Source organism: Lasiodiplodia theobromae, assembly GCF_012971845.1.
Source record: "Lasiodiplodia theobromae strain AM2As chromosome Unknown scaffold_29, whole genome shotgun sequence".
Taxonomy (NCBI): Eukaryota; Fungi; Ascomycota; class Dothideomycetes; order Botryosphaeriales; family Botryosphaeriaceae; genus Lasiodiplodia; species Lasiodiplodia theobromae.
The window spans coordinates 539295-561947 of NW_023336494.1; the positions used below are offsets into that span (position 1 = coordinate 539295).

General features: G+C 57.8%; 7 protein-coding genes across 7 annotated transcripts; 3 read left to right on the plus strand and 4 right to left on the minus strand.

Annotated features, from left to right (window-relative positions):
- Window positions 1–235: 235 nt before the first annotated feature.
- On the minus strand, window positions 236–3525 carry LTHEOB_9006 (C2H2 transcription factor; the record flags this gene model as incomplete). Its single annotated transcript, XM_035518547.1, has 2 exons — window positions 236–2751; window positions 2802–3525. 2 exons carry the CDS (start codon window positions 3523–3525, stop codon window positions 236–238), a joined length of 3240 nt encoding a protein of 1079 aa, XP_035369905.1.
- Window positions 3526–6139: 2614 nt separating this feature from the next.
- LTHEOB_9007 (uncharacterized protein) lies at window positions 6140–6559 on the plus strand (the record flags this gene model as incomplete). The annotated part of the gene is made up of 1 exon (XM_035518548.1): window positions 6140–6559. One exon carries the CDS (start codon window positions 6140–6142, stop codon window positions 6557–6559), a length of 420 nt encoding a protein of 139 aa, XP_035369906.1.
- A 1770-nt stretch (window positions 6560–8329) lies between these two features.
- On the minus strand, window positions 8330–8978 carry LTHEOB_9008 (M-phase inducer phosphatase; the record flags this gene model as incomplete). The annotated part of the gene is made up of 2 exons (XM_035518549.1): window positions 8330–8393; window positions 8503–8978. 2 exons carry the CDS (start codon window positions 8976–8978, stop codon window positions 8330–8332), a joined length of 540 nt encoding a protein of 179 aa, XP_035369907.1.
- A 2002-nt stretch (window positions 8979–10980) lies between these two features.
- On the minus strand, window positions 10981–13221 carry LTHEOB_9009 (Disulfide isomerase; the record flags this gene model as incomplete). The annotated part of the gene is made up of 3 exons (XM_035518550.1): window positions 10981–11334; window positions 11390–12983; window positions 13037–13221. The coding sequence occupies 3 exons, from the start codon at window positions 13219–13221 to the stop codon at window positions 10981–10983; spliced, it is 2133 nt and encodes a 710-aa protein (XP_035369908.1).
- Window positions 13222–13582: 361 nt separating this feature from the next.
- Window positions 13583–14419, plus strand: LTHEOB_9010 (NADH-ubiquinone oxidoreductase; the record flags this gene model as incomplete). The annotated part of the gene is made up of 3 exons (XM_035518552.1): window positions 13583–14133; window positions 14196–14300; window positions 14356–14419. The coding sequence occupies 3 exons, from the start codon at window positions 13583–13585 to the stop codon at window positions 14417–14419; spliced, it is 720 nt and encodes a 239-aa protein (XP_035369909.1).
- A 1354-nt stretch (window positions 14420–15773) lies between these two features.
- Window positions 15774–18808, minus strand: LTHEOB_9011 (Phd finger and set domain protein; the record flags this gene model as incomplete). The annotated part of the gene is made up of 2 exons (XM_035518553.1): window positions 15774–16910; window positions 16961–18808. The coding sequence occupies 2 exons, from the start codon at window positions 18806–18808 to the stop codon at window positions 15774–15776; spliced, it is 2985 nt and encodes a 994-aa protein (XP_035369910.1).
- Window positions 18809–21085: 2277 nt separating this feature from the next.
- Window positions 21086–22510, plus strand: LTHEOB_9012 (Carbohydrate esterase family ce10 protein; the record flags this gene model as incomplete). Its single annotated transcript, XM_035518554.1, has 2 exons — window positions 21086–21606; window positions 21676–22510. The coding sequence occupies 2 exons, from the start codon at window positions 21086–21088 to the stop codon at window positions 22508–22510; spliced, it is 1356 nt and encodes a 451-aa protein (XP_035369911.1).
- Between the last annotated feature and the right edge of the window lie 143 nt (window positions 22511–22653).

A 22653-nucleotide genomic window follows, 5' to 3' on the forward strand; every position in this document is an offset into this window, starting at 1 on the left:
TCTATGAACTTTTTTGATTTTCGGAAAGGAAAGAATAACAGGAAGAAGTGAAGATTTTTCAAAGGGTCCAGGGAACATCTGGAAAGTGGCTAAACAAATAACGCCGGTCTCTTCTATAGTGTTGGTCTTCAAATGCAATATGCGGTCGTGATGCTTGTTGGTCTACAGGCAGGTTTTCTCGCGTGTTCGTGATCATTGTCGTAGCTGTCGCATCGAGCGACAAAGAATCTTGTCATCAGAAGCTTGCACGGTTGGGCGCACTACCGTTCGTGATCATTCCGTGTGGTGACGTCGTGCTTTCCTTGTCGACAGGCGCAAACAGGAGTTTCATGTCTGAGAGTAGGTCCTCCAGACCGTAGTTGTTGTCCATGTCGCTTACCGCGCCTGGTTCCTGGCCCATCTTGTATTGCTCCGAGTAGACCCAGTTCTTGATCTGCTTGAGCACGTGGATCGTGTGCTGGAATCGCTGATCTGCATTCATCTTGAGCCAGTCATTGCTCCGACGACGCAAGATTGTGTTGGCGAGCCAGTAGTAGTGGATGCCATCTCTGCAATAACCTCTTCGTGCGGGCGAGTTTGGACCATATTGCTGCTCCATGTCGATCTCCCAACTGCGCTTCCATTTCTCGAGAGCATTGCTAACGATCTTGAGAGCCTGCTGAGCGTTCTGCGCAGCCATGCTATCGACAGGAGTGACGGTGCCGCTAACGCTGACGCTGCTGCTTCTAGAATCGAGACCACTGAACTCAGACTGGGACGGAGTGCTGGAGCCGCTGGAAGGAAGGCTGTTCATCAGAATGGTCGAGGGAGGAGTGGCGTGCTGGGCAGCTTGGCGGAGAGCACTCCACATGTGAACATGCAGAGCGTGAATGAGGATAAACTTCGAGTAGATGTTGGTGGAGCGAGCCGATAGTTCGCTGTTTGATTGCACCAGTACCCTCAGGACCTCTCCAATGTTGGGCTGCTTGAGCTGGCGGCTGCCTGTGATGTTTTTCTGTTCCTGCACAGCGCGACCGTGCAGACCCAGCGCACTAGCACACTCGCTCGCGTTACGAGCCTCCCAAGCAGCATCATCGGATGGCAATGGAAGTCGAATCTCGACAACGTCGAACTGAGCGCGAGAGTTGCAGAACATGACCAGAGCGGAGTCGAGGAGGAAAGCCATGTACATGACTCTCGACCTCTTCTCCTGCATGATCCAAGATTCCCACTTCCACTGCTGCAGGTGGCCAGGTTCGGCCTCAGCACCAACATGATGCAAGATGCTGAAGCCTTCTTGACCTTGCTTGACAGGAACGAGCAGTTCGAGCTGGCGCATGGCAAGCGCTACCTTGGGAAACTCTTCTCTGGCTTTCTGGCGCTGCTCTGGGTTTCCGTGCCACAGACACGCCATGGTGAGCAATACAAGAGCCTGAAGTTCCTCGATGTCGGTCGTCGCGTTCGGGGGGAGGGAGGCGTTTTGATTCGGGCCATCGACAAGGCTCCAAACACGGAAAGATCGTTGAATGGCAGACTTAACCAACTCCATGAGCGCCCTAACCTGCAAAATGTTTTGATCCTTTGAGTAAACCGCGCCTATGCAAATGATTGTGAGAAGAAGACCGTTGCCGGCCTCGACCGGATTGAAGGTCGGCATGTGAATGAGCGGCCAATGTTCCTGAAAGTTCTTGAACCCTTCCAAAAAGGACTTCATGTTCTCCAGCGTTGAGGCTTTCCTCAGGACGTCTAGCGCTTGTGCCTCATTCGGTTGAAGGAGGGTCGTCCCGCCGGGGAAGCAGAAAGCGATCAAAGCTTCAGCCTTATTCTGCAGAGGATCAGAAGAGCTCAAGTCCCAAGATTCAAACACGGTATCTGTGTTGGGGAAAGCCGACGCACTGGAATAAAGGTTGCTGAACATGCCGTCCGGCGTGGGTTCACCGGAGCCGTGGTTGAAGGTGTTCTGGTTCATGTCTGTCTCGGCTTTTATAGCAACAGGGTCCTGAGCGATGCTAGTCGAGATGCCGAATGCGTCCTGTTGTCCATTTTGCTGGTAAGGATTATCCCAACCCATGCCGTTTCCCTGGCCGTTCTGAGTGTTGTTCATGTCAGTCATGCTGTTGCGGTTGAACATGGCTGTGTTGTCGTCAGCAGCAGCCTTCATCGGCATATTCGGGTGCATGTTAGCGCTCGACACAGCTTGGTAGTTGTTGAACTGGTGGTTCAGCTGCTCGTTGTGGTTCATCGTGTAACCGGGCATCTGCCCGGGGATCGAACCGGGGACGCTGTTTGTCCTGAAATCGTGAGCGTTCGCGTCAAAGCTCATGCGGTTGCTGTTGGTGTTGTTGATGAGATCGATGTGCGAAATGCTCCTGCGCTGAGGGTCGTGAATGCCGTTCAGACCGTTCACGCCGCCGTTGCTCTGCGGCTGCATGAGACTGTTGGCACGCGAGGTGCGAGCCGACATGGAGGGCAGGCTCTCAGCATAGCTGCCCGGCGACTCGGTTGTGAAGCCCGAGTTGCCGACCATGCTGTTGGTGTAGCCGCCGTTCGAGTATGCAGGCGCATGTGCATTCACGGCTGTGAGGTGACTGTAGTCACCTGACCCCTGAGCGGAGCGATTCTTCCTCAGGTGAGCCTGGGAGTTCGCCAGATGGTTCTGACCAGTCGGGTTGCCGCGGCGTATCGAGCACTTCTGGAAGTGGCGCTTGAGAATGTCACTTCGCGAGAACGTATCCTTGCAAAGATGGCATTGGTAAGGCCGCTCGCCAGTGTCTTGAACGAGGTTAGCAGGGGTCGAGAATGCAGCAGTGAGTGGCACTTACGGCGGAGAAGATGGCGCTTGAGATGCTTGAGATGCAGATACGTCTTGTTGCAGTGCGGGCACTCGTACTTGTTGTCGGCATTCTTGGTCAGATTCTGGGTCGCCTTGGCGCTACCAGGAGCCGGTCGACCGTTGGCGGTAGGAAGAACGCCACGCCGACCCTGCTGACCCACGACATGGATCGGCTCGGGTTCCTGGTTGGGCAAGATCGGGGGCTGCGAGAGAAGATGCGACGAATTGTAGGGCAGACCGATACCACCTGCGGGCATGGGGCGAATGTCTTGCAGCGAGGCCGTCATGTTCGACGGGGCAATGGCATGTGGGTTGCTTGCGTGCGCGCTCGAGGAGATGCCACCCAGGGTCTGACCGTTGGACAGGGCAGTCGAGTGCGGCAGGAAGTAGGAGCTCGAGGTGCTGGTGTGCAGCGGCGGGTGTGGCGCAATGGTCGGCAGCGAACGGTTGTGCGTGAGAGATGGGGCTGACGTCGCTGGGGTTTGCGGAGTCAGCGGAGTCTGGGGGGCGCTCCCGTAGGTGTTTGTGGAGAACTGGGTCGCGTTGCCGAGTGGAGGCAGTGGGGGTAGCTGATGCGTGGAAGCCGACTGCGCGCGATAACGTTGTGGCGGCAGGGTCGCCGACTGGTGCGGCGTCAACGGCTGGGAGTGCGTCCCAGACGGCGTTGGGATTCCATGCAAATAGCTTGCGGTAGAGTGAAAGGGATCGTCCATGATATGGTGGATCAGGGACGAATGGTCGAAGTGCGCACTGTCGGAGGCCGACCCTCAGTCCACATCCGTCGGGGGCGGGAGGCTAAATTGCAGCTCGGCGTCGATCGAGCTTAGACTAAGGCGCGCGCGGAGGGAGGGAGCTTGTGAAATGAAAAAAGAGGTGGGAGGCGGCCGTGGTGGAGATGGTGGGAAGTTTGCGCGGATGGATGGTGGGGGTTTCGGGTTTTGCGCTGGGCGGGACGAGTCGAGGTGGGATGATACTCGCTCGGCGCGCAGACCGAGAGAAATTTTCGGGAGTCGGATTTGGCGAGCGCGGGCGGCGCGGGAGCGAGCAGCGGGCAGCGGACCGCGGGCAGTAGAGCTCAAGCGGGCAGCGCAAACACGCGGTGCTGGAGAGGTCCTGCGCACGGCTCTGGGCGCGTTGGTCGAGTCGCGGGCGCGACGGGTCTCTGCTGGCTCTGCGGGCGTTATGGTTCAACGCCTACGGGAAGGGATTGCGTGCAGATCAAGGACCCACTTCCGAAGAGCCTCTCTCAGCCTCAGCCTCAGCCGCGGCAGAAGGGTGGAGCTGGTGAGCTGGCCGACGGGAGCACTGGCTGGGGGGCGCGGGCGGAGGGGAATCGAGGGGTCTGTGGAGACCTGGGACTGCGGGCTTGGGAGGGTCGATGGAGACGTGCTTGCGCCAGAGGGAGGATGGCGAGCTTTGCAGCGCGGGCGAGGGCGAAAAAGGATTGCAGCAGTTGGTCTGGGTGACGTCCTCGCGCCGATTGCGCTAAGGTGTGCCGCCGAGTCCGCGTCGAAGTGCCGCGGCGGGAAGGCCACTGGTGAGATCAGGGAGCCCCGGCGTGCGCTGGGTGCGTGCTGCGGCAGGGGAGGCGCTGGATCTGAAGAGATGCGATGAGATGCGGGCGAAGGTGGGAACTGCGTAGTGAGGCGCGTCGCCCGCGAAAAAATAACACACGCACCGCGCCGCGGACGCAGGAAACGAGCGCCTCGAATCAATCACAACTGACCGCCACGTGATCGCCGTGCAGCGAGCGTTTTATTCACGCCGTGCGCATGCTGTGCAGCAGCTTGGGGCCCTTGGCTGCTGCGCACACAGACCCAGCGCGGCGGCTACCTGGTGCTGTTGCTGCTCTGCCTGAGGCACCCATGCAGACGCGCACCTGGCGCTCATGCACGCCTCGGGACGTGGCTGCCGATCCGGGCCAACCAGCGCAGACCAGCGCCGGCCCAGCGCGGCCAGCCTGCGCCGCCGCTGACCCTCAGCCTGCCCACGCCCCCCAACCCACCGCTGCGCTGATGAACCTTTTTTTTTTGTTGAAGAGTCCGCCCGCTTATGCCCGCTTATCGATTGTGCGCGCAGCCACCATCGCCAAGGCCGGCCTCGCAGGCTGACGCTGACCGGCCCCGGCGCGCAGGCGCCGCCCACGCCCGTCGCTCACCGCGCGAGCAGCGGCGCCGGTCGCAACGGGCAAGGCGCTCCTCTGCGCGCATTTATCTCCGACGGGCGCCGGGCGAGCGAGCCTCTCCGTGCGTCGGCGGGCGCCGCGCGCGGCCGCCGGATATTGGCCTCGCGCGCCGTGATTGCGACGCTGCAGCGGCTGCGCCAGGCGCGCCGAACATCAACCGCCGAGCAGCCCAGCGCGGGCGTAACGTCGCGAGAAACACGGAAAGTTCACCGAGCTGGACGACCTGCCTGCCCTGGCCCCCTGTCGCATCGGATGCCGGCAAGGCATCCTCGCTGGCGCCCGTGCACCCGCCCAGGTGCCAGCCCATCATCCATGCCATCCCTTCGCGCAAGCACCGTGCTCTGTGCAGGCGGGAGAGGCCACTTCCCATCCGCAACCTTCTTCGCGCGCTGCACGTGTAGATGCTGCGCAGCGGTCACGGCCCAAGGCATTCCGCGTGCGCCGCCGCAGCAACGGCAGCAGCGGCAGCGGCAGCGGAAGCAGCGACCGACGGAGTTGCCGCCGGCGTGTCTCGATTCGTGGCGCCAAACACACGTGTTCCGCGTGCCTGGGAGGACAAGGACCCTTCGCTCTGTCTCATCAGACCGCCAATGGCGATCCGCCGAGCGGCCTCGCAGCGCAGTGACGTCGGCACGCGCAGGCCAAGCGGCGGGACGCTGCGAACAATGAGCAGCGGCGACAAGCATGGGCTGCATGCGACGTGGTTGGCGCCTGCGGCCGGCGCACTCGCAGACTGGCGGCCCGCTGGCGACCGCCCAGAGCGCGCGCTGCTGCTGCGACCGTAATACAGGGCCGTGGCCGGTCTGGTTGTCGCGCGTTTGCAGCAGCGCTATTGGGTGATCAGCTATAATGCCGGCCGTCGTTGTGCTACCGCATCACACGAGCCTTTCCTATTCCAAGCTCTTTCGCGGCCCATCAGCGCCCATCCCGCCCATCACGTCCATCAACCTTTCTTATTCCCTATCGTCGCCGTCCAGCGCCAAATTCTAGAAGTGCCCTCTCGTCCGAGCGGCCGCGCTCACGCCATTTGAAAACCCATTATGTAATCCCCGCAGGCGCCTGCTGTTGGCTGGTCTCGACGCCTCGCTTGCATGCTGCGTCTCCTGCTGGCCAGCGCGGACGTGCGCCAAGGGCCCTACACAATGCCATTACCAAAACGAGCCTGGACGGTCGACGACGTGGCGAGCGACGCTCCTCTCGGCTTCCCGCCGGCGATACTCCAGGCGGCTCGCCCCTTCTCGCCTGCAGCAATTGTCCGGAAGAGCAAAGTCCAGCGAAGGGTCCCGGTTGCCATGCATCTCAAACGAGAAACGCTTCCGACGAGCCTTGCCCAACCCTCGACTCCCGCATCCGCACGCGGCAACAGCTTCGTCCAGTCTGGTGCCCAGAGCACCGCAACTCAATGGCTCGTCGGCTACGAGCGTGCACACGCCAACGACCCCGGCATCTCCGACATGGTCCGCCGTACGCAGAGCGTGCGCCTCTTCTGCTTGCTCGCCTCGATCGCAGCGCGCCGGAAAGCGCATTTCGCCGGTGCTAGCTGGGTAGGCGCGCTACTGTAGCGGCTGCGGTACGCGCCCGCCCGCTGTGTGGGCAGCGACAGCGAGAAACTGTGGTGGGCGAGAAAGCTTGACCATGCCGACACCGCCCATCCAGGGCCCTTGGCCGCTGGCAAGCGCGCTGAGCGGACCCGCACCAGATCTCGTGCGACTCGAATCACCGCCTACCCGGTTCCGCGGGATGCGCAGCCCGATTTGGGAGGGGGGGACGTACGTGAAGAAGGGCAGCCAAAAAAGAAGTGTAGGCGAAGCAGCTGCAGCACCAGCACACTCCAGGGAAAAAAGCGCCGAGCTGGGGGCTCTGGCGGGCTGGGTAGCGCCGAGGTGGCTCAGGCTCATGCAGGGCACTCGAGAGACGCACAACACATCCGTCCGCAGCGGGCAAACATGCGTTCGCGCTTTCCGACTCTCAAACTGACCATCGACGTGGCCGCGTGCTAGACAGGGCCCTGCGTCCAGGGTACGCGACGCGGAACGTGAGTCCAGATGAGCGGATGAGCAATCGGCGCCCTGCTTCCTCACGACGCTGGCCTGGCACGCGAGCTAGTTAGCCTGCAGGCAGCAGCAGGTGGCGCCGAGAGGTGACCGCCATCGGAGCACAGCAGAGCTTGGGGCGCGTGTCGTGTCCATGATGCGACATCGTCTGCATCCTTCCAACTTCACGACGCCCATATTGGGGTAGGTGTAGCCGCGGGTGCGGCCTTACTTGGCGAAGATGGGATTGTTGGCATCCGGTGAGTCTCGAGGAGATTGCCATGCGTTGGCGGAGGCACCAGCTCGACGGCCTCGTGGGCGTGTAGCGTATTCTGGCGCGAGAATGTGCCGCTCTGGATCGGGTTATGCGGTGCGCGCTACCCTCTCTTACCCAGCCGCTTTGCCCACCCTCTCTGTCCAGGTCGCAGAAGGGTTGTTCTCAGCGACTGTGCGGCTGCCATGCCCGTTGCTGAAACTTGTTCTGTTTTGCGTGACCATCCAAGAAGGCGAGTTGAGCCGACAGGGCTGCCACTGATCTCGACGTCGAGACGCGTAGTGCTTAGCCTGACTGTGCCGTCCGCACGCCACACCTTCCTTCCTCCTTCAGCAACGATGGTCAACAAAGCTCTTCGGGGGCGAAGCCTTGGAATATGCCGCTAGTGTGTCAATTGGATGCCGAGCTCGCATTCCTCGTTCGAGTGAAGGCGTTCGGATAGCGCGGGCAAAAATAGCACATTTAGAAGCAACCACAGCTAGGCAAGAAGAGCGGTATGTGTTGGCACACGTTGAATCTTCAGCTGTATTAGGGTTGTCGTAGAAATGTGATAGCGAGCCCAAGGCCTTGTCCTGATGACGCGTAGAAAGCGTGGCAGAGTGGACGCGTCGAAGTCCGGCGGATCGCCACCCAACAGGTGGTTGATATCCATGACCACAAGCATTGTTACTAGGGTCTGCTGCTAGGTGACGCGCCAGTCGATGTGCTGATGGCGCGTATGCTGAGTCGTGGTTGTGGCGAATGAACCTGCGCCGTGATGGATCCATCCACACCGTGCTCCAGACGGATTTGAGGTACCAGGAGCTTTCCATCTGACCTCTGCTGAGCGACAATCGTGATATCACAATCTCCAGTGGCTCTTTCGCTCCCCCCAGCGCAAAGCTTTCCGGAGCACAGTTTCACTCACGCCAACACCTATGCCCCGCCTTCACCCCGCCCTCGGGGCCCCTCCATCGCCCTTCTAACGCGCATCCAGTACGATCCCCTAGACCTCCCGTTACCGATCCATCAAACCTTTGCGCGCCTTAATATCCATACTCCCAGATATCCTTCTTGTATCCCTCCGTGACCGTCTCGTCCATGCCGTACCTGCGCGCAAAAGTCAGCCCCTCAGCCCCTCCACCCTACACTCACAATAACACCCCAAATGCCCCGTACAACCACGCCCAAGAAGAGTTATAGCAAGGGAGTTACTCACTTCTCCTGCCATCTCACGAAACCCCCCTCCAGCACGCAAACATCCTGCCCCTCGCCATCGCCGTCGTCGCCCAGCAGCCTCGCCCTCTCCCTCAGGTAGCGCAGCGCCGCGCTGGGGCCCCTCTGCTGGCTCAGCGCGCAGTGGAACACGACCGTCGGCGTACCCTTCAGCTGCCTCACCAGCTCCGGCAGCTTGTAGTCGAGCGCCGACGTGGGCACGTTGGTGCAGCCGCGGATGTGCCCGCCGAAGAAGTCCGAGTCGCGCACGTCGATGACGGCGACGGATGCGCTGGGCGATGGCGAGCTCGTCGTCGTCGTCGTCGCAGCGGACTCGGCGTCTGAGCGCACGTTGGTGGGCGGCTCGGCGACCGACGCGGACGAGGACGCGAAGAGCGGTTTGGCGGGCGCTTGCTTGAGCAGAGCGTACAGCGCGTCGGCGTCGATGCGCTTGAGGGAGGCGATGGTGGCCGACGACATGTTGTCGGGTGAGTGGGCGAGTGGTGTGGTGACGAGGCCTTCGACGTCGCTCCGGCACGGGTTCGTTCTGATAGGCGTGGATGCGATGCAAGATACTGCAGCAAACAAAAACCCCGCGAAGCAAGGGCCAAGGCAGGTGCTCCCTCCGATGCAGGAACAGCGCACGCGGCAGGCGTATGTACGACGTATCTACGCCCGGCGGGCCGCCAGCAAGCAGCACGTAAGATTAGAATTGTGGGGTTCCCGTCTCGCGCAAGCGCAAGGCTGTCCAGTGCAGACCAAAAGGTGGAAAATAAGTATGGGTCCCGGTCCGCAGTAAGCAGCAAGTCGCCCGGCGGGGTCCGCTTCTGCACGAGTGGGCCGTGGGGTATGACGAAGGAGGGGTAGAAGATATCTAAGTAAGGGACGGTCAAAAGCCAAGATTCAACCAACTGGATGCCTGAAGTGCTATCTCTGTCGTTACATTCCCCACACAAATCCCCTACCTCGGCAGACGGCCCCAGACGGCTCCAGCCCGCCCAGTTCGGCGGGGCTTAGTTTCAAGATTGGACTGTCGAGTCAATCGCATTTAATGAAAGCTTTGATTCCTGAGCATTGCCTTGACTCATCTGCTATGTGTCACTCACTGCAACCACACCGTGGGCACAATAGGCCGCGAAGGCCACCTTTTCCCCATATTCAGCAAGGACGACAAGTATGTAGCTATCCCCATGCTGGGATCGTCTTGACAGAAACACATTCGGAGATACTACCGTTAACCCATTCCACTCACATTAATCAACTCCGTGCAACCAGCTCATCTTGAATCAGTCACTTAAAGTTTTAACAGCTTCCGTCTTCCTCTTTTGCACTCTGATACCATCTTCTTCTCATAAAGCTATAGACGTAGATAAGCAGCTAAAGAGGAGTGTATAGAGCATATGAGGACCAAAATGGAACACTGAAATAGTAAGACGCGACGGCCGATTCCTATATTCTTCGATCTACTGATCGTACACAATACATCAACAATATTTAAAACATGCAATAGATATTATAAAGCAAACTCTGGCTTCATGGGTTGTTCCTTGACACTCGAACTGATATATCGACTCGCTTTTTATGATTTTGGAAGGGTTTCAAGATTGATAGCTATTACTTTTTTGTTCAGATAAGCGGTAACTACAACAACAATCACTTCTACGCTACGGCCATTGTCCATAAAATTCTTGCGACCCCGATAAGTTTTTTAATGCCAAGCACGGAGCACAATACCGATATTCAGTATCCAAGTCATGGCCTGGGTTGGAATGACGTTTCCTTCGTACTTATGTGCACCATTTAGAGGGTTCAGAAATGCAGGAAGCGATACCGCTGGTGCACTACTGACATCAGTCGCGAAAACGGCTGAATCGGGTGCCAGATACTGCTGTTTTAGTGCTGTGCCACTGTAAGTCGCACAAAAATATGCCCTTGTATTCCCTGCGAAAGACACCAAATTCCTAAATGGGGCGGTGAAAGTAAAGGTTCGGATGCAGATGCAGGTTTAATATCACACAGAGGGATTTAGACATGGCTTTCAACAAAAATGAAAAATTCTAACATTCACGCCCAGATGATAGCTTCTACTGCCCACATAAATCGAGTGTTGGTCTTCGTAGAGAAGATTACGAAGGATCATATCTTCTGGAGCCTACAATGGTAGACATAGATCCTAATCCTTGTATTCATGGGTACTTGAAAACGATCACTTTCATCATTGACTCTTTCACACTGATATCTAAACAGACTTATGTTAAAAGACAGGAAAAACAGAAAAAAAGAAGAGAGCTCCAAAACAACACCCGATTCAAGAGCAAACAGAACGCCAGACGCAAAACCAGCAACTTCCTTGAGGGCATGATACCTCCTACCCTTCAGTACCAGACCAAAGATGAAACACAAAGTATATGCTACAGGACTCTCCGTAAGTCCTCAACTCAGATCACATCCCCTCTCCTCGCATTAATTGCATGGTCTTTCATCAATCCGTTTTAGCGCCACCTCCATTGACTGCGCCCAAGATCCCATCCTTCTCGTTGCCTGTCGGCAGTTGGAAGAAGCCAGCGCTGGACCCGAATGGCTTTCCGCGCCTAAAGCGGCCACGGCCGAAGTAGGTCGCAGCGACGACAACGCCAAGAGTGAGGCCAACGGACAGGAAGGGATGGCCGGTCAAGAACTGCTTGATCGTAAAGAAGAACATCGAGATAGCGCCAATGGTGGACTTCGGAGTGAGAGCCGGCGGATCACGAGTGACCTTTGAAAGCGTCTCAAGAATGGAAGTGCGGGAGGGAACGATTGGGTTTCCGGTAAACGTCTGGTCCCAGTAGCGGCGGTTCTGTAGAACAAATGGTTAGTAAAACGCCCATTTCTCACGAGAACCATTTACTCACGTCTTCATCATTGATGATGACCTTCTCACCATCCTTCACATCAATGCCGTAGGTAGTCCTGATCCAGCGCTCCCAGAAGATGCCATCAACCCAGGCGAAAGCAACCTCCTTGTGCTCTATCTCATCCATATTGATGCGGATGCTCTTGGCGGCGCGAAGAGCACGTTGGTCGTTACGGTCCTCGGCTTCCTCGATTCGCAGCTGCTTCGCATCGCGAAGCTCCTGTCTCTCGAGCTGGAACTGCTGAGTCTGCTTGTCTATCCATTCGATGGCCGCATTCTTGATTTCACGCTTCGCGCTCTCAAACTCGTCCGTCCTCTCCCGGTTCAGTATACCAAGGACAACAAGCTTGCCGTCCATGATCTCCTGGGCGTTAGAAGAAGTGAGCTCCGGAACAATGGGCAGCCAGACGGACTTCATCCAGCCCAAGACTTTTCTGTAGTCGCGCATCTCCCTGGGCGCGATCGGGGTGTAGTAGCTCGGCTTTCCATCCCGGCTCACTAGCAGCCTGGGCCACGTGGAAATCTTGAACCTTTCATGCAGCTTGGGGTCCTTAGTCTTGACTAGCTTTGCATGTCCAATCAGGCTGAGCGTCAATCTTTCCAGTGCTGCGAAGTCTTCGCTGGTAGTAGCGTGGTCGTAGTTGTAGAGGAAGATGACCTCCTCCTTCTTCTCCATCTCAGCAAAAGATTCGGCGTCGACATCGGGAACACCGTCGCTGCTCTCGTAAGCACCGTTGGCGTAGCTGATCAGATCACCGACGCCCCGAAGACCATCATACTCGACGCGCTCGCCTCCGCGGAAGAACAGAATGGTGGGATAGCCCCTCACGTGTGCGTCTTTGCAGAGCCTCTTCTCAGCATCGCAGTTAACCTCGCCGACATTGAGTTTGCCCTTCATCTCGCGAGCCATACTCGCCCAATTCGGCTGCATGGCCTGGCAATGGTGGCACCAGGGCGCGTAGAACTTGACGAACCATGGATCCTCCGTCATAGTGACCAGCTTCTGGAAGCTCTCGGCGGTAAGCGGGATGGAGGTGCCTTGAGGGTTGTGTTCCGGCTTGTGCTTTGTCTTGGTACCGGTTTCCTTGGTACTAGCAGCATCTGCGGTCTGGCTCGCTACTTCATTGTGCTTGCTTGCTGCGGCGGCACCTCCAGCAGGGTTCTTGTCCTTGTTGGCGGGCGTATCGGGCTTCGCGTTGGACTCGACGCTCTTTGCGCCAACCTCGGGCAGCTTTAGCCCATCCTTAGGCCGAGAACCAGGCCTAATAGTTTCCAGAGACTCCTCAATCCAATCCGCGAAGAACTTAATCTTGTCGGCACCAACGTGCCTTTTGACTTCCTTGCCGTCCTTGAAAAACACAATGCTGGGGTACGAGTGGATTTCCTTGGCGGCGCAGCCGTCACTGTAAGCGGCACAGTTAAGCTGTGCAAAATTAAAATCGTAGTAGCGCGAGAAGGTGTTCAGGTGGTCGCCGTCCTTCGAATCGGAGCCGGGAAGTGGGTCTTGGGTGTAGTAGAACTCGTAGAGAGTTTGCCAAGTGGGAGCGAATGCCTTGCAGTGATGGCAATAGGGCGAGAAGAATTCCACGAGCCTGATAAATATGTAAGCAGCGGCATACAGCACCAATGCGATAGAAAGACCAACCAGTTGCCTTTGGAAATCTTGGAGTCGATATTATCGGTAGTCAGCTGGGTCATGGGCGGCACCTCCTTGCCGTTGAAAACGGTAGCCTCCTTCTCATCGCTGAGCTCTTTCGGGTCTTTGGTGGGAGGCGATGCGAGGGCGGAGGAGAGCAGAGCGAGCGACAGGAATGAAGAAAGTAGGCGCATGGTGGGCAACTGCGGAGAATGACAGGTAGCTGGATTGGCGAGGCCGCGGGGGGCCGATGGAGGCGGGTCGTCAGGTCGAGAACAGGGCGCGCATCTACGGTCGCAGTGGTCGAGGGAGGGAACGGGCGGCCAGCTGGAGCGTGGTGTGCCGCGGTCGACACGGTGGTACGTGGATGGTCGCGAAAGGGAGGCCGCTGCGCAGCGGGAGCTCAGGGCGGCGTTCAGCCGCCAGATCGACAACGGGCACCGCCCGGACCGACGCCAAGACCCGTCGGGGCGCATTACACTTACAACACCTCTCACTGGTCCGCCGCCAATTGCGTCCCCATCACACCCCAATCCGCCATCACACACGCCCGCCATGAGGCCAGCCCTGCGTCTCCTTGCCGCCGTCAAGCCCGTCGGGCGCGTCCTCGAACCCGGCGCTCCCACCGGCCTTTGCGGCCTGCTCACCCACCCTGCGCCGCGCTCGACCCTCGTCTACCTGTACAGCAGGACCCTCGACAAGCTCAAGCAGTTCCCCGAGTCGTCCGTCTACCGCCAGTCTACCGAGGCTCTGACCCGCCACCGCCTGAGCATCATTGAGCGCATTGAGCCTGCCGGCCTCAAGGAGTGGGAGGAGCGCGTCCAGAAGCAGGTCGAGGCGAATCCGGACGCCTTCGAGAAGCACGGTGTTGCTGTCAGGCGGACTGCCGACGGCAGGGCTTTTATCGTCGTCCGCCAGAAGGGCGAGGTCGACGAACGTGAGGAGGAATGGGACGGCGAGATTACCAGCGACCCCGAGCCCGAGGGTGTCCGCTCGTCCGCTGAGAGGCTGGGTCAGAAGGAAGCATTTGGCCATGGCAGACCCGACAATCTTGAGAAGGCGCAGGATTTCGAGATTGAAAAGGAGCCCAGCTTGACCTTTGAGCAGTATGTTGTCTCTCCGAAAAAAGCGTTCTGGACACACAGAGGCTGACATGGATCGAAAATAGGATTTCCACTGCTGAGAAGGAGATTGGCGCTGGTTTGATCGAGGAGGTCATCCAGGTTGCTGAGGGCGAGCTCAGGCTTGCTCGCGAGATGCTGGAGAACAAGGTGTACGTTGTTGCGATCTCCCAAGTTACATTTGCTCAAGTACTGACTTCATATTAGGTGGGAAGAGCTATGCGAGAAGCCCGCGGAGGGTCAATGGTCTTACTTCGAGAGGAAGCAGTAAGCCAGCCCTGTATACCAAATGTACATTTCACCTAGAGCAATGGTAGTTCTGAGCGTATGTGGTGCTGAGGTGCAACCGTAATCCATGCATTGCTGGAGTGAAGCGTGGCCGTAGATGAGCAATTAACTCATGGTCTGATATTCGAATGCGCTCTTGATTGGACACAGAAAAGTTCTCCAGTCTTCGCACGAATAGTGAGCGGGAAGAGGACTTTTCTGTATTTGTGCTGAAGCGTACAGTATGAAAGTCAACCACTTGGCTCACTTTCAACAAAAAAAAAAAAATAACGTTATAGCACAAAGCAAGCCATAATTTTAGTGGTTATATGGCTCTTACAACCTCACATTTATTTGGCATCGATTCTTTTCTTTCAATAGACATCAAGTCAACCGTTTCTATCAGGATTGCTTGTTACAACTGATGGTAAGGGGATGACACCACAAGTTTTCACATCCCAGCAGTCGATGAAGATTCAGGGGAAGTCTCAACAATCCCTAGAGCTCGATATCTGAAGCTCTAAATGAGTACCGCAATGATGCAGTGTTCCAACCTCAGTCACAATCCGGGCCTGACAATTGACGAGAGGTACATGCCAAGTCTCAAACTCGCCAGACGCCACCTACGAATCATCTTGAAATAAGTGATAGGTGATGGAGCGAACTTCTTCGGTCCGCACATTCAGCTACCTAACTATACATTGACAATGGCGCAATACGCGACATTGAGTTCGTCTCTCGCCTCTCGTTTCACCTACCCGTCCATTCAGATCGTTTGTATAGATGCAGACACTTCGTGTCAATAGGAATGACAAGAAAAAGGGAAAGATAAACCGCTCATTTCCCGTAAATCAAACTTTCTTTTTCGCAAAGAAGAAAACTGAAACGTGGAACTGCGCACGCATCAAGAAGGGTGTCGCGTGTGTAGAAGGCAACAGAGTGGAATAGGTGAAAAGAGGGGGCAGAAACCCTGGCCATCTAATCCGTCATGGAAGGCGAACAACCAGGTCGGTTTGTGCGAACTAAAGGATGGGGATACCAGAATCCCTACGCCGTCACTAATCCGCTAAAAACCCCTACATGCGAACTCAGGAGGAAGGTAATAGATGATAATCCTGTCGTCCAGCCGTCCATACCTAAGCGTGTTCTCCAGAAATGTCAAACCCCTTTGACCCCGTAAACCCCCAAACCGTGCTACCCGTAAGAACCGTTGCAATCGTACAATAGTAAAGGCGAGCGAAAAAGAAAAGAAATATTTTCGGCTACCACCGAATAAAGCCCCTAAAGCCGCCCGCGGTGGTCTTGGAAAAACAAAAGACCCGACTTGAAAGGTATCAGAAAAGAAATAATGGGTATCCTCATGCGCCTTCGCCAACCTTGGCCTCCGAAGTCTCTTCCTTTTTGTCTGAACTACTGGGTGGTCGGTCGTCGTCGTCTCTAACGTCTCCTTCAGTGGATGCATCCTTGTCCTTGTCCTTCTCGTCCCCTTTGTCGCCATCATGGCTCTTCGCCTCAAGTTTAGCTTTCCGCTTCGCAGTCCAGTCGCTCAAGCTCATTTTGGCTTTGCGTTGTACCGGGCTAGGGGTAACCACGGTCGAAGGCGGTGCCATGTCAACGGGAGATGATAGAGATATTGTAGGAGCGGATGGAGTGGGGACGGCGATATTTTCGGTGACGAGAGACAATGGTGCAGGAGCATCGGCGGTAGACGGGGGAGGAGGTGTTGTGGCGGAAGCGCGAGGCGTCTCAAGTGTTGGTGCGGGTTGGAGCTCAACTCGCAAGCCGGGCGAAGTGGCCTTCGATTCCATGGTTGGTGCGCTTGAGGATGCTGGTGTGCTACTTGGCGATACTTCCTCGGGCGGGACTGCAGATTGAGGGGGCTGCGACGGGGGTCTTGCAGGTTGATCTGCAGCAGGCGCATCCGTCCGCGGTGAGACGGGTTCATTTTCCTGCTTTGGGACTTCGGCCGGTGCAACTGCGATTGCATCCTGCATTTCCACGTCCTCCTCTGCTTTGAGTGGAGGCGAGGCCGCCTTTGGTGGCGCCGTCGCGGAATCGGTGGTAGAATGCGGTTTCGCAGCCAATGCAGCAGCCGATGACGCAGGCTCGTCCACATCCATCCTGTCGTCTGGTAAATGCGACGCAGATGGGCTGCATTGTACGGATTCCGATCGTTCCCTGTGCACTCTGACGTCGTGCGTGCGGTGCAAAAGCGATCGCAAAAAGGAACCCTTTGGTTTCCGGCGCGCGGCGGCACAAGGCACCAGCGACGGAAACTCCTTGTCCGGCTCGGTCTGCACGCTTGAATCCTTGTATTCCAGTTTCTTAGGCGCTACAGCCTCTTTTGGCGCACGTGCGCCAGCCCGACGTTGATGCGACGAGTTATTCGATCGACGGCCGTTCATGTTCTGCGAGCGAGAGTTCGGGTCTGCAGCCCGAGATTTGGACGCAACAGCCGGGGAGGGGAAGGATGACTCTGAATGGCCAAGTTGCTTCTGAGACGCGGGTTAGCCTTTCTCTGACTAGCTAAAAACGGCGTGCTTACTGAAGTTGCCACACTGGGGGTATTGAGGGCCGATCCAGCGCTGTTCCTTTTCCTCTTCCTCTGGGCATGTTGCTCATCGTGCTCGAGTTGCTCGAAGAGCTTCTCCTGCTGCATCAACTTCCTCTTCTCTCGGTCCGACATCTCCACGCCCAGCCCGACGGCATTCTCGTTTGAGACATGGGTCATCGGGGTGATGTCTCGGCTGGTCGGTTTGCTACGGGATGAGCCGGATACCGAGCGACTGTCAGCATTCTCGTCGTCGTGGTCGGGGCGGTTTCGTGCTTCGCTGCCCGCCCGACTGTTTGTTGCCTGGCCGGTGCTGAGAGGAGAGTTCTGATTGCCGTTTCGCCTGGGTTTCTTGGACTTGAGCGGTTGTGCGTTTGACGAGGCGAGTATGGCGGGTGCGTTGCGTCGGTCGGCAAGGGCGAGAGGGCACTCCATAATCGGCAATTTGCACGCGCATCCACCGAAATTGGAGAGCACGCCGGCGACCCAGTGCGACACTCCCTCGACCTCTTGGATACCTCGCTCGTGGATGTTGCCGTTCTGAAGGGACGCCTCGAGTGCGTTTTTGACGTCCTTGTCGATGTCCCAGCCGATACTGATTTCCTCGCCTGCGTAAATGTTTTCAAGCGCGATGAAGCAGAAATGGTACTCGGACTCGCCGGTAATCAGGATCTGCATGCGCACGTTAGGTCTGCAGCTGCGTCGAATGTACCTCAGGAGAGTCCCTTCGTGCCTGGTGTCGATATACAGCGGAAGGAAGGGAGCGAAGAAGACGAATGGTGTAGGGTGCCGGAGGGATCCCCAGCGATTTTCCGGATTCGAGCAGTACTCTTCTTTCCTTCCGATCTGGCCTTTGAGTTCGCCGACGAATCCACCGTACGGAACTTCAGACTCGACGGTAATCCACTTGAAGGTAGGGTGAGGGCCTTGTGCGGTTGCAATAGCGCCGATACCGGTATTCTCCTTCAGGACGGGGCCGTGTTCCTCTAGTGATTTCATGGTGCCTTCGTGCCGCTGGAAGATCTGCTCGCGGGCCTTTCCTCCGGAAGCTTGCTTCGTCGCCTCGGGATCCCAGAGCCAAGTCTGCAGGCTGTTGGTCACCGCCAGATCGCTGAACGAGTTCGCTTCGATCTGGGTGTATTCGGGATGCTTGTAGAGTTGCAGGAACTCGTCCGAGAAGTAATCAGGCGCATAGCCGGTCGGGATGGGAGGGCCAGGCGACTTGACCGGGCTGTGGACGGGCTGCGCGGTAGACGCAGCTCGCTTCCGTGACCCGGCAGCCGGCTGATTGAGAGACGAAATGGATCCTGAGGTTTTGTGGTTGGTCTTTGGCCGCTTCGACGGAGGCTGGTGGTCTTTGGGGCTCCCGCTTTTGCGGTCCAGGGCAGCAAGAGTGTCGTCGGCGTGTCCGTTGGTGAGCGCGACGGCGGCGTTGACGTCCTTCAACTTCTTCTTGTGGCTCTTGGCGGCCGGACGCTTCGGCTTCCTCTCGATCATGTAGGTCATATTCTTGAAGGCCTTCTGACGCTCCTTGATACGTGCTTGGTCGAGGGCTCGCGGCTGGCAGTCGGCGCATTCGTGGACTCGAGGGATCTGGTCTTCGTCATCGTAGTAACAGAGAACGTGCTGCCATGTTCTGCACACTTCGCACAGGACGCTGCTACCATCATCGGCCTCGTAGCCGCAGATGCACTTGATTGTGTCGGAAACGGGCTCTTCGTCGGGCTGAGGAGCGTCCGCCACCGGTCGGCCATTGGGAACTGGGTAAGGAACGGGCGCGAAAGGAGCCCTGGGGCTTAGCTGAGGAACAGCATGCGTCTGCAGCAAGGGGATTTCTGTCATAATCCGCCAGGTGTTAGGTGGAGATGGAGGCGGCTCAGTCTCTTCGTGCGTTGAATTGCATGACGGCCGTCGCGGCAGCGCAGGGACGTCAAGCAAGACCTCGGGCGAGTCTGCAGGCTCCCTGGATCGCTCTACGAGCCTCCTTTGAGCGAGGGCAGGCTTTGTACGATCGTGGCGGGAGTCAAAGGCTGGCACGAGTCGACGCGACGAGGACGGCTGCGACGGGAGGGGAGGCGGAGGACAGCAGCAGCAGCGACAGCGCAGGCGAGCACTCGATCAGCGGCGCATGCGACGTTGGCGTCTCCGGCAATGGATGGGCTCTCGAGGGCGTGGTGGGCGAGCGAGTGCGTCCGAGGGCTAAGCGTGGGTCGGGTGGGCGGTGATGATGCGCGCGAGCGGCGGTGGGGATGTGAGACGTGGGCGATTGGGATGCGGTGGGCTGGAAGAGGGAGGAGCGAGGCACAGAGGTGGAAGAGCCAGGAGAAGGCAGCGGTGCGCGAGGAGAGGCGGGTTAGGACAGAGTAGTGAAGACCGGAAGGGCGAGCGAACAGCGAATGGAACGGGACAGACGAGACGAGCGATGGCCAAGAAACGAGGGGGTAGATTGACGTTATTTATTCTGAATGGAGTTTAGCTGTTATGGTTACTAAGCCGAGCCCGCGGGCCTGGCGGCATCGTCGCTCGAGGCAGCCCACAGGGGGCGTCAGGCCTGCTGGGGGAGAGCTCGCGCTGGTGGGCTGGCGGGTAGCTGGTGGGTGACGGCGGGCGGGCGACTTGCGCGATCGCGCCGCCGGCGAGGGGCGAGAGCGGCAGAAGAGGAGTGCGACGACACAGGATTTGGGAGAGCAGACGGGGCTTCGCTGAGGGCAAAAATAGAACCGCGGGTCTCAACCTGTTATCGCGCGTGGTGCCTGCCACTGCCCGCCACTCGCGACATCGCTGTGGGCCCCCCGACGCTGCAGCGCCCAGGGGCTCTGAAACGCCGGCCGCCCACGCGGCGAGGCCGCACCCCCCAGCCCGCCCAGCACCCAGCAAGCCGCGCACAGCTCTTTTCCATGGCTGACTGAATCGCCAGCCTTTGCCCGACCCGCTGCCGATCACGCTCCCCGAGCCCCTCACCGGCCGCGTTTACGGCCTGCCCCGCGGATAATGTACAACGTCATGCGGTCATTGTACGTTTCTTCATTTATACTTCGCCTTTTGCATTCACCCGGCCTCTGACTCCGGAGCACGTCTTTCCTTCTCTCCGGCTGTGTCAAAGCGAGCCATTCGTAGTCTCCGTATATCAGTCCCCGTCTCTCCGCCCATGAACAATGGCCTGCTCTGTGGGATTCGTGCATTCTCCTCTCACTTTTCTTTCCTGGCTTTCGAGCCATGCGTTTTCCCCATTGGCTCGCCCCTGGCATATCTGCAGTGGTCTTACTGCCCGCTGCCCAAGCCGTCCCAAGTCCCGGGTCCATTGGTTCAGATCTCGCTATCCTGGTCCACAATGATTTATCGGGTATGCTTTGTGACTGGACGACGTTGTTTTTTACCGCTCATATCACCGCCTTTAATCTGGCTCAAGTAGGGCTCCGGGGCGGGTCCCGCGCTCGCCCTATGCCCTCTTCTGCTTGCAATGATCTGCGCGTAGATCTAATCTGAGCACAGGCAACCTGAGCCCCCATAACGCAGCAGCCATCTTGCTAAGCACGCCCCAGACACTAGAGAAAGCTCGGTCGAGCTGTGCCGCACTTGGGGAACAGCTCTGGGACCCACCTGGAAATGTCTCAGCCCTACCGCTGCGTCATCTTGGCCTCACGGATTTCTGGATTGATCGAGGAAGCATTGATCAGACTGGAACTGTCTCAGCCCAGCGCCACCAGGCGAAATTGCCCGCGCTTTGCACGCAGTCTGCTCCGCTCTCTACGGCCAGCATTTCCAACACCTCGGTGCAATGGCAGACCGCTGTGAGCTTGGGAAATCTTGAAGTGACCGGCTATCGAGTAGGATCCACATAGACAACCTGGTGCTCGTTTCTAACACGCCCCTTTTTAGGACAGATTGACTTTCCGCTTTGAAGGTCTTCGCTATGCCCCTAAGCCAGAGCGTTTCACGTACTCAACCCTATACGATGGCGCTGGAAATGTCTCGGCACTCGCTCCGGGACCTCAGTGCTTCTCCTCGGGTTGTGCTTCTGCGGCTAGTCAGAGCGAGGATTGCCTTTTCTTGAATGTCTGGACTTCGTATCTGCCCAAAGACTCATTTTCTACGCCAAAGCAAGAGTTGAAGCCCGTTATGCTCTGGATTCATGGTGGAGCCTTCACCGGCGGCACGGGCAGTGATTCAACCTTCGATGGCGGAAACATGGCGTCTCGTGGAGATGTGGTGGTTGTAACAATAAACTACCGCCTTTCCACTCTCGGCTTCTTGGCTCTGGATGACGGTGAGCTAAACGGTAATTACGGCCTGGCAGACCAAATTACCGCACTGGATTGGGTGCACGCGCACATCTCCGACTTTGGCGGTGACCCTGAGCGCATCACCATTTTCGGTCAAAGCGCTGGTGCAGCCAGCGTCAGAGCGCTTCTTGCGTCACCCAAAGCTATTGGAAAGTTTAGAGCAGCAATTCCCCAAAGCAATTTGGCCGGCATTAACTACGGGACCACATACTCCCAATACTACACCATCGAACAAGAAGTGGCAGTAGCAGCAGCCCCGATTCTGAATGAAACCGGGTGCGTCAATACCAGTGATCGCGCTGAATGCCTTCGCAGCTATGATGCGTGCCAGCTGGTGCGACTTCCGGATGTCGCTCGGTAAGTTCTGCTCGCCACGCGAGGCCAAAGTAGCACAACACTGCACGAGATCCTCACAAAGTCCAACAGCTATCTCGTCGTCGACGGCACCTACCTCACCACCCCTAACCTCCCCCTCAATGGGAACGGCCCGGCGGCCCCCGTACCCCTCCTGATGGGCGTCATGCGTGACGACGGCGCAGCATTCCTCTCCTACCCCTCCGCCAACCAATCGTTCCAGTCCTTCCTCGCCGCTTCAGGCTTCCCCTCGGACCCCAACGTAACCTCTCTCTTCCCCATCCCGCACGCCCTCACCCCAACCAACACCTCCTTGGCTGTCTTCAACGCCTCGGCGCGCCTGGCCACGGACGCCGAACTGCGCTGCCTCGACTACGCCACCGCCTACTCGGGCGTCAGGAACGGCGTCTTCCCCAAAGTCTTCTTCTACGAGTTCGACCGCTCTTACCAGATCCCCGGCTACAGCCCGAATTACCCGACGTGCGAGGCGCCTTCGACGGCCGAGCACCCCGGCGGCGACCCGAGCCTCGAGTACTTCAAGTGCCACTCGGGCGAGCTGCTCTACGTCTTCGGCAACATCGTGCGCGAGGGGCTGCCGCCGCGCGATGACGGTGACATCGCCTTTGCGCAGATGGTGCTGGACGCGTGGACGGCGTTCGCGCGGAATCTGGACCCCAGCCCGGATGTAGCGTACCTATTGAGTCGAGGCTACGGCGACGGGCTAAAAGCAGCTACGGGGAGGAGTGGTGGTGGTGGTGGTAGTGCGCGGTGGGAGTCGGTGGTTCCGGAGGCGCCGGTTTACCGGGCGTTGAGCTGGCCGGTTAGTGTCGACGAGGGGTTTAGGGATGCGGCGCAGTGCGATGCGTTGGGGCTCCCATTGGACTACTATGAGATTGGGTCCAGGTAGGATAGTGATGTAGTTAATGGAGAACTTCTGAGGGAAATTTGCGTGATTGGATCTCATTGACTTCTAGGTACTTCCTTCGGTCTCAACAACTTCTAGGTCTCGTTATAATCCAAGATAATGTGCCTAAACAGTAGAGGTCAAAA